This window comes from Hyla sarda, chromosome 2 (genome assembly GCF_029499605.1).
Source record: "Hyla sarda isolate aHylSar1 chromosome 2, aHylSar1.hap1, whole genome shotgun sequence".
Taxonomy (NCBI): domain Eukaryota; kingdom Metazoa; phylum Chordata; class Amphibia; order Anura; family Hylidae; genus Hyla; species Hyla sarda.
The window spans coordinates 493,034,784-493,049,548 of record NC_079190.1 but is presented as its reverse complement, the minus strand read 5'-3'; the positions used below and the strand labels follow the sequence as shown (position 1 = coordinate 493,049,548).

The 14,765-nt window shown below is 44.7% G+C and overlaps 1 protein-coding gene across 1 annotated transcript in view; it reads left to right on the top strand.

The window, feature by feature from the left end:
* Positions 1-14,765, top strand: part of BRWD1 (bromodomain and WD repeat domain containing 1) — a 132,048-nt gene that overhangs the window by 78,088 nt on the left and 39,195 nt on the right. Inside the window, exons 23-30 of the mRNA XM_056559676.1 lie at positions 2,215-2,413; positions 2,493-2,615; positions 3,455-3,562; positions 3,666-3,790; positions 9,810-9,892; positions 12,425-12,536; positions 12,619-12,680; positions 14,536-14,691. Coding sequence (XP_056415651.1) covers positions 2,215-2,413; positions 2,493-2,615; positions 3,455-3,562; positions 3,666-3,790; positions 9,810-9,892; positions 12,425-12,536; positions 12,619-12,680; positions 14,536-14,691 — 968 coding nt within the window. The remainder of the gene's footprint in view (positions 1-2,214; positions 2,414-2,492; positions 2,616-3,454; positions 3,563-3,665; positions 3,791-9,809; positions 9,893-12,424; positions 12,537-12,618; positions 12,681-14,535; positions 14,692-14,765) is intronic.

The window sequence follows — 14,765 nt, the reverse complement described above, 5'->3', positions numbered from 1 at the left end:
CCCCGAGTGCTGAGGAAACTCAAGGCGGAAGGCGTCTCAGCCATTCTGGTGGCTCCGGATTGGCCTCCCCACTCTTGGTACGCCGACGGGGTTCGGCTCGTGGCGGACGTTCCTTTTCGGCTACCGGATCGTCTCGATCTTCTTTCCTAGGGCCCACTTTGCAACCCCAATTCTCTGCCGCTACGTTTGACGGCAAGGCTGTTGAAACCGCGATATTGAGGGCCCTTGGTTTTTCCTCCGGGGTTATTCGCACCATGCTCAGGGCGCGTAAGCAATCCTCGGCTAGGATTTATCACAGGATTAGCGACCCTATTTTCGGTGCTGTGAGGCCCGCTCTCTTTCTCCAGTTCGTTTTTCCCTACCGATCTCCTGGCGTTTTTACAGTCGAGCCTTGAAACGTGTTTGGCACTTAGTTCCCTCAAGGGTCAAGTGTCAGCGCTGTCTATCCTTTTTCAGTGGCCTCTAGCTTCTAACTCTTCTGTTCGCACCTTTCTGCAAGGGGTAGCTCATGAGATTCCTCCTTACAGGTCTCCGACTTGAACTTAGTCCTGAGCGCTTTGCAGTCCGCTCCGTTCGAGCCTATCCGGGACATTTCCCTTCGTTTTCCTTTCTTGGAAGGTGGCCTTCCTGGTTGCAGTGACCTCCATTCGTTGGGTGTTGGAATTGGCGGCTCTCTCTTGTCAGCCTCCCTTCCTGGTGCTTCATCAGGACATGGCTTTGCTCCTGCCAGTACCTTCTTTTCAGCCAAAGGTGGTTTCTTCCTTTCATCTGAACGAGGATATCGTTCTTCCCTCTTTCTGTCTGGCTCAGTCTCATCCTAAGGAGCGCTCTCTCCACAACTTGGATGTGGTCAGGGCTTTGCGGTTTCACCTTTCGGCCACCTCTTCCTTCCGACGATCTGATTCGCTGTTCGTTCTGCTGAGGGCCGACGCAAAGTTTTGCCGGCTTCTAAGGCCACCATCTCCAGGTGGATCCGGTCTGCCATTTCTGAGGCGTATCGTTCTTATGGGAAGGTTCCCCCCTTCCGGGTTACGGCTCACTCCACTCGCTCTGTGGGGGCCTCTTGGGCGGTCTTCAACAGGGCTTCTGCTCTCCAGGTGTGTAAGGCGGCCACTTGGTCTTCGGTGCACACGTTCACCAAATTCTACCAAGTGCACACTTCTGCATCTGCCGACGCCCGCTTGGGGCGTAAGGTTTTGCAGGCAGCGGTGGCTTTGCTGTCTGGTTGATTCCGGGTTGATTGTTTTCCCGCCCCGGGGACTGCTTTGGTATGTCCCACGGTTCCTGTGTCCCCCAATGGAGCTGAACGAGAAAAGGAGATTTTTTACACTTACCGTAAAATCTTTTTCTCGGAAGATCCATTGGGGGACACAGCTCCCACCCCTTTGGTTTTAGTTTGTGATCGGAGGGTCGGTTGCCTGTCAGTCTGTTTGGTTCTCTTGTGTGATTGGGCTTCCTCCGGACTCTGTATTTTTCTGTTCCTCCTATTGCTTTGGGACTAAAACGGAGTGTCTTTGAGTCAGTAGGTGGGGTATATCCTGCTGGGAGGAGCCGGCTTCTTTTTTTTGTTATGCCTAGTGTCAGCCTCCTAGTGTCAGCAAGATATACCCACGGTTCCTGTGTCCCCCAATAGATCTTCTGAGAAAAATATCTTATGGTAAGTGTAAAAAATCTCCTTTTCTCCTGCTGTGAAACTTTCTCCTGGCTGTGAGCAAGAATAAAGGTATGATTCACAGCTTTTTAAAGATATTAAATTCTTTTTTAAGGGCTGGAGGGGTGTTAGGACTTGTAAGGGAACATAGCCTGAGTTAGTTTAGAACAGTTTGTTGGTGACAGGTACTCTTTTTAACAGAATTTCAGATTTTTGATCAGAAAAAAGTCCCATCTAAACCGGAATGGTACCAATAAGAACGGATCACTGCACAAAAATGAGCCCTCAAAAAATTATAGGGGTCAGAACAGGGAGATTTTGAGCATATTTATTTTGTTAAAGAGGGACTTTTTATTTTAATTTTTTGAGATGTACAGTAATACATAAACTGTACATATGGGTATTGTAACCATATTCACACAAAGAATAAAGATAACAGGTCAGCTGTACTGTAAATATATATAGAAATATATAATTATTTTTTTAAATAATTTGTGTCCTGTAAACCGGTTCTGATTGTGTAAATAGCTTTTAACATGAGTGGGGTTTGCTTCCTGTTGTAGTGACATATCCAGTGAATACTCTGACTGGACCGCAGACGCAGGAATTAATCTTCAACCACCGAGCCGCAATTCCACGCGCCGTAGAGTTCAGAGGGTGATGAGCAGCTCTGAGGATGAGAGTTCAGCGGGAGAGAGATCCACAGAAGAGAAGTCCACGCCCAAAAGAGTGAGGCCTAAAAAATCTACTGTGGACAGTGAGGTATGCTGCCCGATCGGATGACATAAGAGATGAGATTTATGTACAATATGTCTAACATTACATTCTATTCTTTATGTAGACACCAAGGTCGGCTGAGAGAGTTCCTCTGAACCGAGAAATCTCCAGTGACTGGCGTCCGTCTAACTGGATCACGGACACGACCCCTCGGCGGTCCCCTTTTGTTCCACAGATGGGGGATGAAGTGAGTTTTATTAATGGTATACGTGTAATGTGCGTTAAAAGGGATAGCCGGCCAGAGACAACTTATCCGCTATCCAAAGGATGGGGATAAGATGTCTGATCACCCCTCGTGATGTCACATCACTCCCCCTCCTTTCATGTCTATGGGAGGGGGCGTGACATCAGCCACGCCCCCTCCTATAGACCTGAATAGAGGGGGCGTGGCACGATGTCTCCAGTCCCGGAAAGAAAAAGCTTTCCCAGACTGGAGATGCAGCCTCGCATGGACATCGCGATCAGACATCTTATCCCCTATCCTTTGGATAGGATAGAAGATGTATTTGGCCGGATAACCCCTTTAAAGGGGTACTCCGCTGGAAAACATTTTTTAAAATAAACTGGTGCCAGAAAGTTAAACAGATTTGTAAATTACTTCTATTTAAAAATCTTAATCCTTCCAGTATTTGTCAGCTGCTGTATACTCCACAGGAAGATCTTTTTTTTTTTTTTTTTTCCTTTCTGTCTGACCACAGTGCTCTCTGCTGACACCTCTGTCCATTTTAGGAACTGTCCAAAGTAGGAGCAAATCCCCATAGAAAACCTCTCCTGCTCTGGACAGTTCCTGACATGGACAGAGGTGTTAGCAGAGAGTACAAATTCAAAAAGAAAAGAACTTCCTGTGGATCATACAGCAGCTGATAAGTACTGGAAGGGTTAAGATTTTTAAATAGAAGTAATTTACAAATCTGTAACTTTCTGATACGAGTTGATTTAGCAAAAAATGTTTTCCAGTGGAGTACCCCTTTAAATGGGTCCTGTCTGTGTTAGAATACTTAGCCCTTACACTGTCTCTGGTTCTAGGTCATCTACTTTCGACAAGGTTATGAAGCATACCTCAACGCTGTCCAAAGAAGCAACCTCAGTATTGGCAGTTCACTAAAGGAGCCTTGGAAGAAATGTGTGCTGAGGGTAATGTTCTCCAGTTTACTCATACTCACTATAAAGATATCTGTATTTAGTAATTTCCCTCCACAGCGTGTTGGAGAGATTAATGAATTATTTTTTTGACTAGGACCAGGAATTGGTGAAAATTGTTGGCATCCGATATGAAATTGGACCTCCCACTTTGTGCTGTCTCAAACTTGCCCTGATAGACCATGTTAGTGGAAAGATCACTGAGCAATCCTTCTCTCTCAAGTACGTTCTTCTTTGTTTCATTGTGTTTATAATATAATTTAGAGGTTGTAGAACTACTCAAACAATGCCTACACAAAGAATGTCTGCATGTGTATAAAGGGGGCTATACACATTAGAGATTAGCAGATGCACACAGTTTTGATGGCTTGTGCTCATACCCAAATTTTTATGGCCAAAGTCATACCTAGCTGTACCTAAGTACCCTCTTGTGACAGATGGGGCATTTACAGCTCCATGATGCTCTGACTGTTGTTGCCCTACTTGAGTTCTCCCTTAGTGGCTGAGGAAGCACATACAGCATTATGGACTCCTATGACCATCGGATCTGTATTGGGCACCACCTTATGCCAGCAACATTGCAGCCCCAAGCTTGGAGCTAAACATGGTGCTCACATATATTTAGCTCCATGGCCTCCCTCCCTGGAGCCGTGAGGAGTTCCAGATGACCTCCGTGCCCTTCTGTGGGCAGCTGTCATGCAGATCTTCCTCAGGTTCCTCCGGGATCCTGCCGCCAGTATTTAATAATAATAAAAATAATGAGCAAGATGCGTAACAGCTCACCCCGATGCAGGCGCACGGACCTGACGTGCAGAAACTTGGAGAAAGGCAATGTCCAGTGCTTGACTCAGGAACAATTCTTTACTAATACGCCAGGATAGACATACAGGAGCACGATAAAAAGTGACGCCTTTTGGCTTGCACTAGAAAACCTTAGGCTTGTTGCTTTCTAGTGCAAGCCAAAACACGTCACTTTTTATAGTGTTCCTGTATGTCTATCCTGGCGTATTAATAAAGATTTGTTCCTGAGTCAAGTGCTGGACATTGCCTTTCTCTAAAAATAATAATAATATTATTATTAACAATAATATTTATTGTATTTGTATTGTTTTTATTATTGTTGTTTTATTATTATTATTTTTTTTTTTCTCTCGTTCGGCTCCATTGGGGGACACAGAGACCGTGGGTATTTGCTGCTGCCACCAGGAGGCTGAAAGTAGGCAACAAAAAGAAAGTTGGCCCCTCCTAGCAGTTAATACCCCACCTACAGACTCTGAGCTATCACTTTTAGTTTAGTGTCCTTAGGACGCAGACACAGGTCTGGAGTTCTCCAGACCTGGTCTTTTACTTTTTACATTTTTTAGTTCAGGGAAGTGTTTTTAGCTTTTCACCTCCTTTAAGGATCGGCGGACAAGAAGCTTGGGCTTTCGCTTCAGCTTGGGTGTCAAAAGCCCTATCTGTTTGGGCTTCCCAGCTCCACAAGGGCATTTTATCTGGGGCCCCTTCGGAGTAATTGGCAGATCTTGCTCTTCAACTCTCCAATGCTGGAGACTACTTGTGCTCTGCTTCCCTGCAGTCTGCCCGTTGTACGGCTTTTGCTACAGGTAACCTGGTTGCGATTCGTCTGGGCTCAAGGCCTGGGACACCGAAGCTGCTTTCAAGAAATCTCTCACTGAGCTTCCTTTCTCTGGGACCCGGCTCTTCGGAAAACGCCTGCATGAGATTATCTCTGATGTACCGTAGGTAAGAGCTCCTTATTATGGCAGAACAAGTCTCGCTTTGCCGATTCCCTCAGGAGTCATCCTCCTTTCGGCCCTTTCGGTCTTTTGGCTCAGGTCGGGCAGCTAGATCGGTGCCCTCACAGAATAGGAAGGCTCCTTCCTTAAAGGCTCGCCCCTCCTGGAAGTCGGATACCCGTTCCAGCCATTTTGCGGCCAAGTCGGGCACTCGTAAGCCTTACTCCGCCTGAAGGGACGCCAACCCACCCGGAAATTATTTTCTGGTGGGAGGTCATTTGTCCCTGTTCTGTGACGTGTGGATTGCCCATGTTCAGGACTCTTGGGTCCCAGCTGTCATTTCCGACGGCTATCTGATCAAGTTTGCTACCTTTCCCAGGGACTGTTTTTTTTTCCGTTCCTGCCCTCCTCGCTCTCCTTCCTTGGCGGCTTTTTGGGTTGCTCTTTGGACCCTTCTTGCTCAGGGAGTGATCATCCCAGTTCCTCCCAAGGAGCGCTTTTTCGGGGTTCTATTCAAGTCTGTTCGTTGTCCCCAAGAAAGGGGGTTCCGTCTGCCTGATCCTAGATCTGAAGCTCCTCAACCGCCACCTACTCCTGTGTCATTTCCATATTGAGTCACTCCGTTCTGTGGTGGCATCCATGGATCAAGGGGAGTTTTTCCTCGGTGGATATCAGAGATGCTTACCTTCACATCCCAATTTTTCTGGCGCATCAGTGTTATCTCTGTTTCGCCCTTCCGAAGGGCCATTGTTAGTTTGTGGCCCTTCCTTTTGGCCTGCCCACGGCCCCATGGGTCTTCACCATGGTCCTGGTGGCGTTGATTGCCATACTGTGAGCCCGAGGTGTGTTCGTGATGGACTGGATGACCTCCTGATCAAGGCTCCAACCAGGGACCAGAATCAGGAGAGTCTCCATCTCACTCTTCAGACCTTGTCCCATTCCAACCTGATTCCCACCCAGTCTCTGATCCAGTCTCTCTCCAGTTTGAGACGGCGGCCACCCGGGTTCAGCTCCCGCCGGACAAGCGCCACTCTCTGTCAACAGGAGTTCGTCTTCTCAGTCGTCCTGTTCCAGTTTCCATTCGTTTCTGCATGGAAATCCTGGGTTGGATGGTAATGCGGCCATGGAGGCGGTTTCCTTTGCCCAGTTTCATTGTCGACCTCTTCAACTTACTCTTCTGTCCCGGTGGGACAAGTCTCCACTGTCCCTCGATCGCAGGATTATTATCTCCCCCCCCCCCCCCCCCCCTCAGGACTCGTCAGTCCCTCCTGTGGTGGCTTCGGTCTCCTCTTCTTTGACAGGGGCGATCTTTCCTGCCCCTCCCCTGGCAGGTCATCACAACGGATGCCTATCTCAGCAGTTGAGGGGTTTTCAGGGGCCGGACGGTCCAGGGCAGTTGGTCCTCCCAGGAAGCCCTTCTCCCCATCAGCATTCTGGAACTTCGGCCAATTTACCTTTTGCCTTCTCCATTGGGAGCGCTTTCTCCAGGGCCGTCCTGTTTGTGTCCAGTCGTACAACTCTACGGCTGTGGCATATGTCAATCACCAGGCCTTCCAGCGATGACAGAGTTCTCCAGGATCCTGCTCTGGGTTGAACTTCCCTCCATCTTGGCGATTCACATCCCAGGGGTGGACAGTTGGGAGGCGGACTTCCTCAGTCAATCCTCTGCCGACCCCGGCGAGTGGTCTCTTCATCCAGAGGTGTTTGCGGAGATCTGCAACCTCTGGGGCACTCCGGAAATGGACCTCTTCGAGTCTTGCCACACCCAGAAAGTTCCTTGCTTCTTTGCGAAGTCCCGAGATCCTCTGGCCCTAGCCATAGATGCCTTAGTGATCCTCTGGTCGCACTTCGTCCTCCCCTATCTCTTCCCTCCTCTTCCTCTCCTTCCCAGGGTCCTGAGGAAACTCAACACGGAGGGCGTCCCTGCCATTCTCGTGGCTCAAGACTGGCCCAGGTGCGCGGTATGCCGACGTTGTTCGCTTAGTGGTCGGCGTACCACTGTGCCTCCCAGTTCGTCCCGACCTGCTCTCTTGGTCCCCTTTGCCACCCCAATTTATTGTCACTGCATTTTACTGCGTGGTGGTGGATACCACGGTTCTAAGGGCCAGTGGGTTCTCTCCCCAGTTGATCCGCACAATGATCATGGCACGCAAGCCTTTCTCTGCGAAGATTTATCACCGTACTTGGCAGTCCTACTTTCGATGGTGTGAGTCTCAATCCTTCTCCCCAGTTGCGATATCATGGGGAGTATTTTATTGCACATAGGTACCCTCCTTTACGGTGTTACCTGATGTGCCACTCTTTAGGCAGCACTCCCCCTTTCCATATGAAAATTAAATTTATCTAAAGTGCAGCTTCATTCCCCTTCCTTGGTGGAATAATTGTGTTATACAGATGTCTTCTCCCTTGTTATAAGGAATACATGACAGGATATTCCAGCAGCCACATTACCCCTCTTTCTTAGTAGAGTTTACGTGATCTCAGTAACCATACCTGCCTCCCTACTGCAGTGATTATAACAGAATTACTGGACACTTAAAAAATATGCACTGCCAAGGCTGCACGTTCTAGGCAGATTATACACCTGCCCCCAGATATCCTATGGACACCCCCATAGAGCCTCATCGCTCCTGTCTTTCTATAAGTTTCTGAGTCAGGGAGGTATTTGCATTAGGGTTTAAAGGGGTATTCCAGGGGAAAAAAAATGTTTTTTTTTTTGTTTTGTTTTTTTAATCAACTGGCTCCAGAAAGTTAAACAGATTTGTAAATTACTTATATTAAAAAAATCTTAATCCTTACAGTACTTATAAGCTTCTGTATGCACAACAGGAAGTTCTTTTCTTTTTGAATTTTCTTTTTCTCACCACAGTGCTCTCTGCTGACACCTCTGTCCATGTCAGGAACTGTCCAGAGCAGGAGCCAAATCCCCATAGCAAACCTCTCCTGCTCCGGGCAGTTCCTGAGACAGAAAGGGGTGTCAGCAGAGAGCACTGTGGACAGAAAAAAAGAAATCATAAAAGAAAGGAACTTTCTCTGTAATATACAGCCGCTAATAAGTACTGGAAGGATAAAGATTTTTTTATATAAGTAATTTACAAATCTGTTTAACTCTTTCACCAGTTTATAAAAAATAAAAATGTTTTCCACCCATTTAACACCATCAGTGTCCTGCATACCTCAGTTGTGGACAACTAATGTGAGATTACAGTCTTAAAGGGGTACTCTGTCTCCCATTACACCCCTCCCTCTCCCCATACACTGAGCCCTCGTGTATCTCCGGTGTCTGGCTACATTACACACCGGCTCTCCCAGAGAGATGCATGGAGGGGGCATGTTGGCCATCACTTCGTATGCTGGTCAACGCAGCTCTGTAAACGGATCGGTGCCCGCTCAGTGTATGGGGAGAGCCGTGCAACGTGCAGAAGATAATGGGGGTCCCCCCTCGCGTTCAGACACTTATCCCCTATCCTGGGGATGGAGTACCCTCTGTTCATACTAGTGTTTAGACCAGTGTTTCCCTTCTAGGGTGCCTCCAGCTGTTGCAAAACTACAACTCCCAGCATGCTCAGACAGCCGTTGGCTGTCTGAGCATGCTGGAGTTGTAGTTTGCAACAGCTGGAGGCACCCTGGATGGGAAACACTTGTTTAGACTGTACTCTCTTTGCTATAATATCTTAATGGTTACATGCTTGTCTATTATTGTACAGCTTTTTAATAAAATAACTTTTTAATAAAATAAGTATGCTTAAAATTGCCACATTCTGACCCCCTATGACTTATACATTTTTTCATGAACAGGGATGCTTGATGTATATATACTTTTGCGTATGTGACTTTATTTATTTTTATCACTTTTTTATTCTTTTTTTTTTTCTTGGATGTGACCAAAAATTTACAATTTTGAACTTTTACTCCGCTCACCGTACATAATCATTAACATAATAATTTAATTTTTTGGACATTTCCGCAAGTGGCCTTACCAAAAAGGTTGATTTGTGTTTATTTTTTAATTATAATTTCTATTTTTTATAATGGGAAAAAAAAATGGAATTTATTTTTTTAATAGGGAAGGGGTTTATTTGCATTTATTTAAAAATGGTAAAAAAAAAAGTTAAAAAGTCCTCATAGAGGATTTTTTTTATAGCAATCTTTTGATTGCTAATACTGTTCAGTGCTTTGCATAGGTATGGCACTAATCAATGTAATCGGCTATCTACTGCTATGGTCTGCCAGAAGGCTGGAGCAGCTATGGAGCTTCCAGCCCCATCTTGATTCATTGTATCCCTGCGCTCATGCATCTGATGGTCTGATGAACCAGGCAGCCAGGTTGTAAAGGTACATCCTGTGTCCACTAGGGGTTAAAAAAAAAAAAAAAAAAAACTTGCAATGTAAATCTAAATCTTTCTTAAAAAAAAAAAAAAATAATAATAAAATAATAATTCTGCTGCATATTTTCAGTCATTTTGTGTTTTTTCTTTTTCTTTTTTTTTTTTTGTCTCTTTTAGATATCATGACATGCCGGATGTGATAGACTTCCTTGTGTTGAGGCAGTTCTATGATCATGCACGTCGTACCGATTGGCAGGCAGGTAAGTTGAGTAGGAGAGCACCTACAGTCATGTCACCATTAAATGGTCTTGTAGGCATGCACCAATTGGACGATTATAGAGTGTACACGTGAGATATTTGTCAAGTAACAGATGGACGACAGGGGTAGGGATTTTTCTGGACGTTAAGGGGTGGGGCTTATCCAAGGGGGAACGGTTTAACATTTGTTGTCCTATAGCAGACAGGGCATAGGGGGGAGGCTCCTGCTGCAGCCAGTTGTCTTACAGCCAGACACAGGACAGTGAGGAGGAGGAGGCGGCAGGAATATGGATGATCTTTGGGATAGAAAGATATACAGGGTGGGCCATTTATATGGATACACCTTAATCAAATGGGAATGGTTGGTGATATTAACTTCCTGTTTGTGGCACATTAGTATATGTGAGAGGGGAAACTTTTCAAGATCGGTGGTGACCATGGCGGCCATTTTGAAGTCAGCCATTTTGAATCCAACTTTAGTTTTTTTCAATAGGAAGAGGGTCATGTGACACATCAAACTTATTGGGAATTTCACAAGAAAAACAATGATGTGTTTGGTTTTAACGTAACTTTATTCTTTCATGAGTTATTTACAAGTTTCTGACCACTTATAAAATGTGTTCAATGTGCTGCCCATTGTGTTGGATTGTCAATGCAACCCTCTTCTCCTACTCTTCACACACTGATAGCAACACCACAGGAGAAATGCTAGCACAGGCTTCCAGTATCCGTATACACCGCTATATACTACTATATACACCGCAGGAGAAATGCTAGCACAGGCTTCCAGTATCCGTATACACTGCTATATACTACTATATACACCGCAGGAGAAATGCTAGCGCAGGCTTCCAGTATCCGTATACACTGCTATATACACCGCAGGAGAAATGCTACACAGGCTTCCAGTAGCCGTAGTTTCAGGTGCTGCAGAATGGGCAAAACAAAAATTGGAACAGGACCCTCAGTTTACGCAGAAGATTTTGTTCAGTGATGAGGAAACTTTTATGTGAATGGTGAAGTTAACAAACAAAACCACCGCTATTGGTCTGACACTAACCCACATTGGATAGATCCCTCCAAGACTATTGGAACACAAAAATTGATGGTATGGTGTGGAATATGGGGTACAAAGATAGTGGGGCCATTCTTCATCAATGGAAACCTCAAGGCCACTGGATCCTGGAAAGTGGATTGGTCATCATGGGCCAGTTGAATGGCCCCCAAGGTCTCCCGATCTGACCCCCTTAGACTTTTATCTTTGGGGTCATCTGAAGGCAATTGTCTATGCTGTGAAGATACGAGATGTGCAGCACCTGAAACTACGGATACTGGAAGCCTGTGCTAGCATTTCTCCTGCGGTGTATATAGTAGTATATAGCAGTGTATACGGATACTGGAAGCCTGTGCTAGCATTTCTCCTGCGGTGTATATAGTAGTATATAGCAGTGTATACAGATACTGGAAGCCTGTGCTAGCATTTCTCCTGCGGTGTATATAGTAGTATATAGCAGTGTATACGGATACTGGAAGCCTGTGCTAGCATTTCTCCTGCGGTGTATATAGGAGTATATAGCAGTGTATACGGATACTGGAAGCCAGTGCTAGCATTTCTCCTGCGGTGTATATAGTAGTATATAGCAGTGTATACGGATACTGGAAGCCTGTGCTAGAATTTCTCCTGCGGTGTATTTAGTAGTATATAGCAGTGTATACGAATACTGGAAGCCTGTGCTAGCATTTCTCCTGCGGTGTATATAGTAGTATATAGCAGTGTATACGGATACTGGAAGCCTGTGCTAGCATTTCTCCTGCGGTGTATATAGTAGTATATAGCAGTGTATACGGATACTGGAAGCCTGTGCTAGCATTTCTCCTGCGGTGTATAAAGTAGTATATAGCAGTATATAGAGAAGAGGGTTGCATTGACAATCCAACACAATGGGCAGCACATTGAACACATTTTATAAGTGGTCAGAAACTTGTAAATAACACATGAAAGAATAAAGTTACATTAAAACCAAGCACATCATTGTTTTTCTTGTGAAATTCCCAATAAGCTTGATGTGTCACATGACCCTCTTCCTATTGAAAAAAACAAAAGTTGGATTCAAAATGGCTGACTTCAAAATGGCCGCCATGGTCACCACCCATCTTGAAAAGTTTCCCCCCCTCACCTATACTAATGCGCCACAAACAGGAAGTTAATATCACCAACCGTTCCCATTTTATTAAGGTGTATCCATAGAAATGGCCCGCCCTGTATATCTTTAGTTTTAACTGCAATATAAGACCTAATAGAATTGAAGGAAGTTGGTTAATTCCTATCTTTAGTGTTTTCTTACGCAGATAAGTCACTCACATGTAACCTGACAGCGTGGCTTGCTGACATTGTTCTGCCCCCCCAAAATAAAATAAATAAAAATAAATTAAAGTTATACCAATAAGTGCTCTTATAAATCATATGGGTGAGAAAGAAGGTTTAATAGCATCGCATGACTGTACAATTTTTGCCTTTTTAATTCCGGGTTTAGGTAACCGGTTCCGCTCTATAATAGATGACGCGTGGTGGTTCGGGATGATTGTCGGCCAAGAGCCATATCAAGCCGATTATCCGGACAGCCTGTTCCAGTGCTACACCGTGAAGTAAGATCATGAAATCTATCGTCATCTACTACAACCGATCAGTGCGTATTCCTAATGATTTGCTTTACACTTCTCTTTACAGGTGGGATAATGGAGAGATTGAAAAGCTAAGTCCGTGGGACATGGATGTCATTCCCGATGATGGTATAACATTTTTTTTTTAAATACATAACTTGACATGTGTTCACATGATGCAGATAAATCTGTTGCACAAAATCCTCAGCATATCCACATTGTTTGGCCCATGCCTTATCGGCTAGCATCTCCAGACTCCTGATGGTAAATCTGTCCAGTTAAAGTGGTTGTTAAAGGAGTGGAAAAAAAATGTTTTCAAATCAACTGGTGCCAGAAAGTTAAAGGGGACCTCTCATCAAATAAACTTTTGATATATTTTAGATTAATGAATGTTGAATAACTTTCCAATAGCATCTTAATGAAAAATATGCTTCTTTCTATTGTATTTTTCCCGATCAGTCCCGTCAGCAAGCATTTCTGACTCATGCTGGAGTCCTAAACACTCAGAGCTGCCAGCCTGCTTTGTTCACAGCCAAACAGGCTGTGAACAAAGCAGGCTGGCAGCTCTGAGTGTTCTCCTTTGTGAACAAAGCAGACTGGCAGCTCGTAGTGTTTAGGACTCCAGCATGAGTCTGAAATGCTTGCTGCCAGGACTGGTAGGGAGACCCCTAGTGGTCATTTCTTCAAAGTGGAAAAATTAAATAGAAAGAAGCATATTTTTTAATAACATGCAATGGTGAAGTTATTCTTCATACATTAATCTATAATATATCCAAAGTTTTTTTGATGAGAGGTACCCTTTAAGCAGATTTGTAATTTACTTCTGTTAAAAAATCTTAATCCTTCCACTACTTATCAGCTGCTGTATGCTGCAGAGGAAGTTGTATAGTTATTTCCAGTCTGACCACAGTGCTCTATGCTGCCACCTCTGTCCTTGTCAGGAACTGTCCAGAGCAGGAGAGGTTCGCTATGGGGATTTGCTCCTACTCTGGACAGTTCCTAAAATGGGCAGAGGTGTCAGCAGAGAGCACTGTGGTCAGACTGGAAGGAAAAACACAACTTCCTCTGGAGCATGCAGCAGCTGATCAGTACTGGAAGGGTTAAGATTTTTATATAGAAGTAAATTACAAATCTGTATAACTTTCTGGCACCATCTGATTTGAAAGATTTGAAGAAAAAAAATTCTTCTAAAAACAGCACCACACCAGTCCTCAGCTTGTGTGTGGTATTACAACTCTGCTCCATTTACTTCAATGAAATTGAGCTGCAATACCACACACAACCTGAGGACAAGAATGGCACTGTTTCTAATGTTTTTTTTTAAACCTGGATAACCCCTTTAAGGTGCGTTTGCCAAATCAACTGGTGCCAAAAAGTTAAACAGATTTGTAAATCACTTACATTTAAAAATCTTAATTCTTCCAGTACTTGTCAGCTACTGTATGCTCCAGAGTAAGTAGTGTAGTTCTTTCCAGTCTGACCACAGTGCTCTCTGCTGACACCTCTGTCCATGTCAGGAACTTTCCAGAGCAGGAACAAATCCTCATAGCAAACATATGCTGCTCTGTACAGTTCCTGACATGGACAGAGGTGTCAACAGAGAGCACTGTGGTCAGACTGGAAAGAACTACACAACTTCCTCTGGAGCATACAGCAGCTAAGTACTGCTGTATATTTATATAGAAGTAATTTACAAATCTGTTTTATCTTTTTGGCACTAGTTGAGTTAAAAAAAAAATTTTCCCACCGGAGTACCCCTTTAAATGTTCTGGCATAATCCTTCCTTATGCCTTTTTGTGTTCTTGCTTGTTAGATCAGTTACACCTAAAATTCAGATTTTAGTGGGTTTTCTGTATTAGTGATGTTACCTTATTTTATTCTAAATTATCACAGGTCTGAGTTAGTTGTCGAATGCTTTGCAGGTCCACCAGTCAGAACCCCTTTCCCATTTCATCTCTAATTTATTCTATCCAACTCTTCTCAGTACTTCCGCCCGAAGAGCCAGGAGCCAGCATCTCCATTACCGATGAAGAGCGCGATACTTTATTGTATTCCCCCCAGGAAGGAGAATGGGGGGAAGGGGACCAGGACAGTGAATGTGAGCGAATCATTTGTGGCATTGACCAGATCCTTAATCTAGGTAAGATACTGTCATGTTAGTTCACTCTTTACCAAAGAGGGTGCCTCCAGCTGTTGCAAAACTTCAACTTCCAG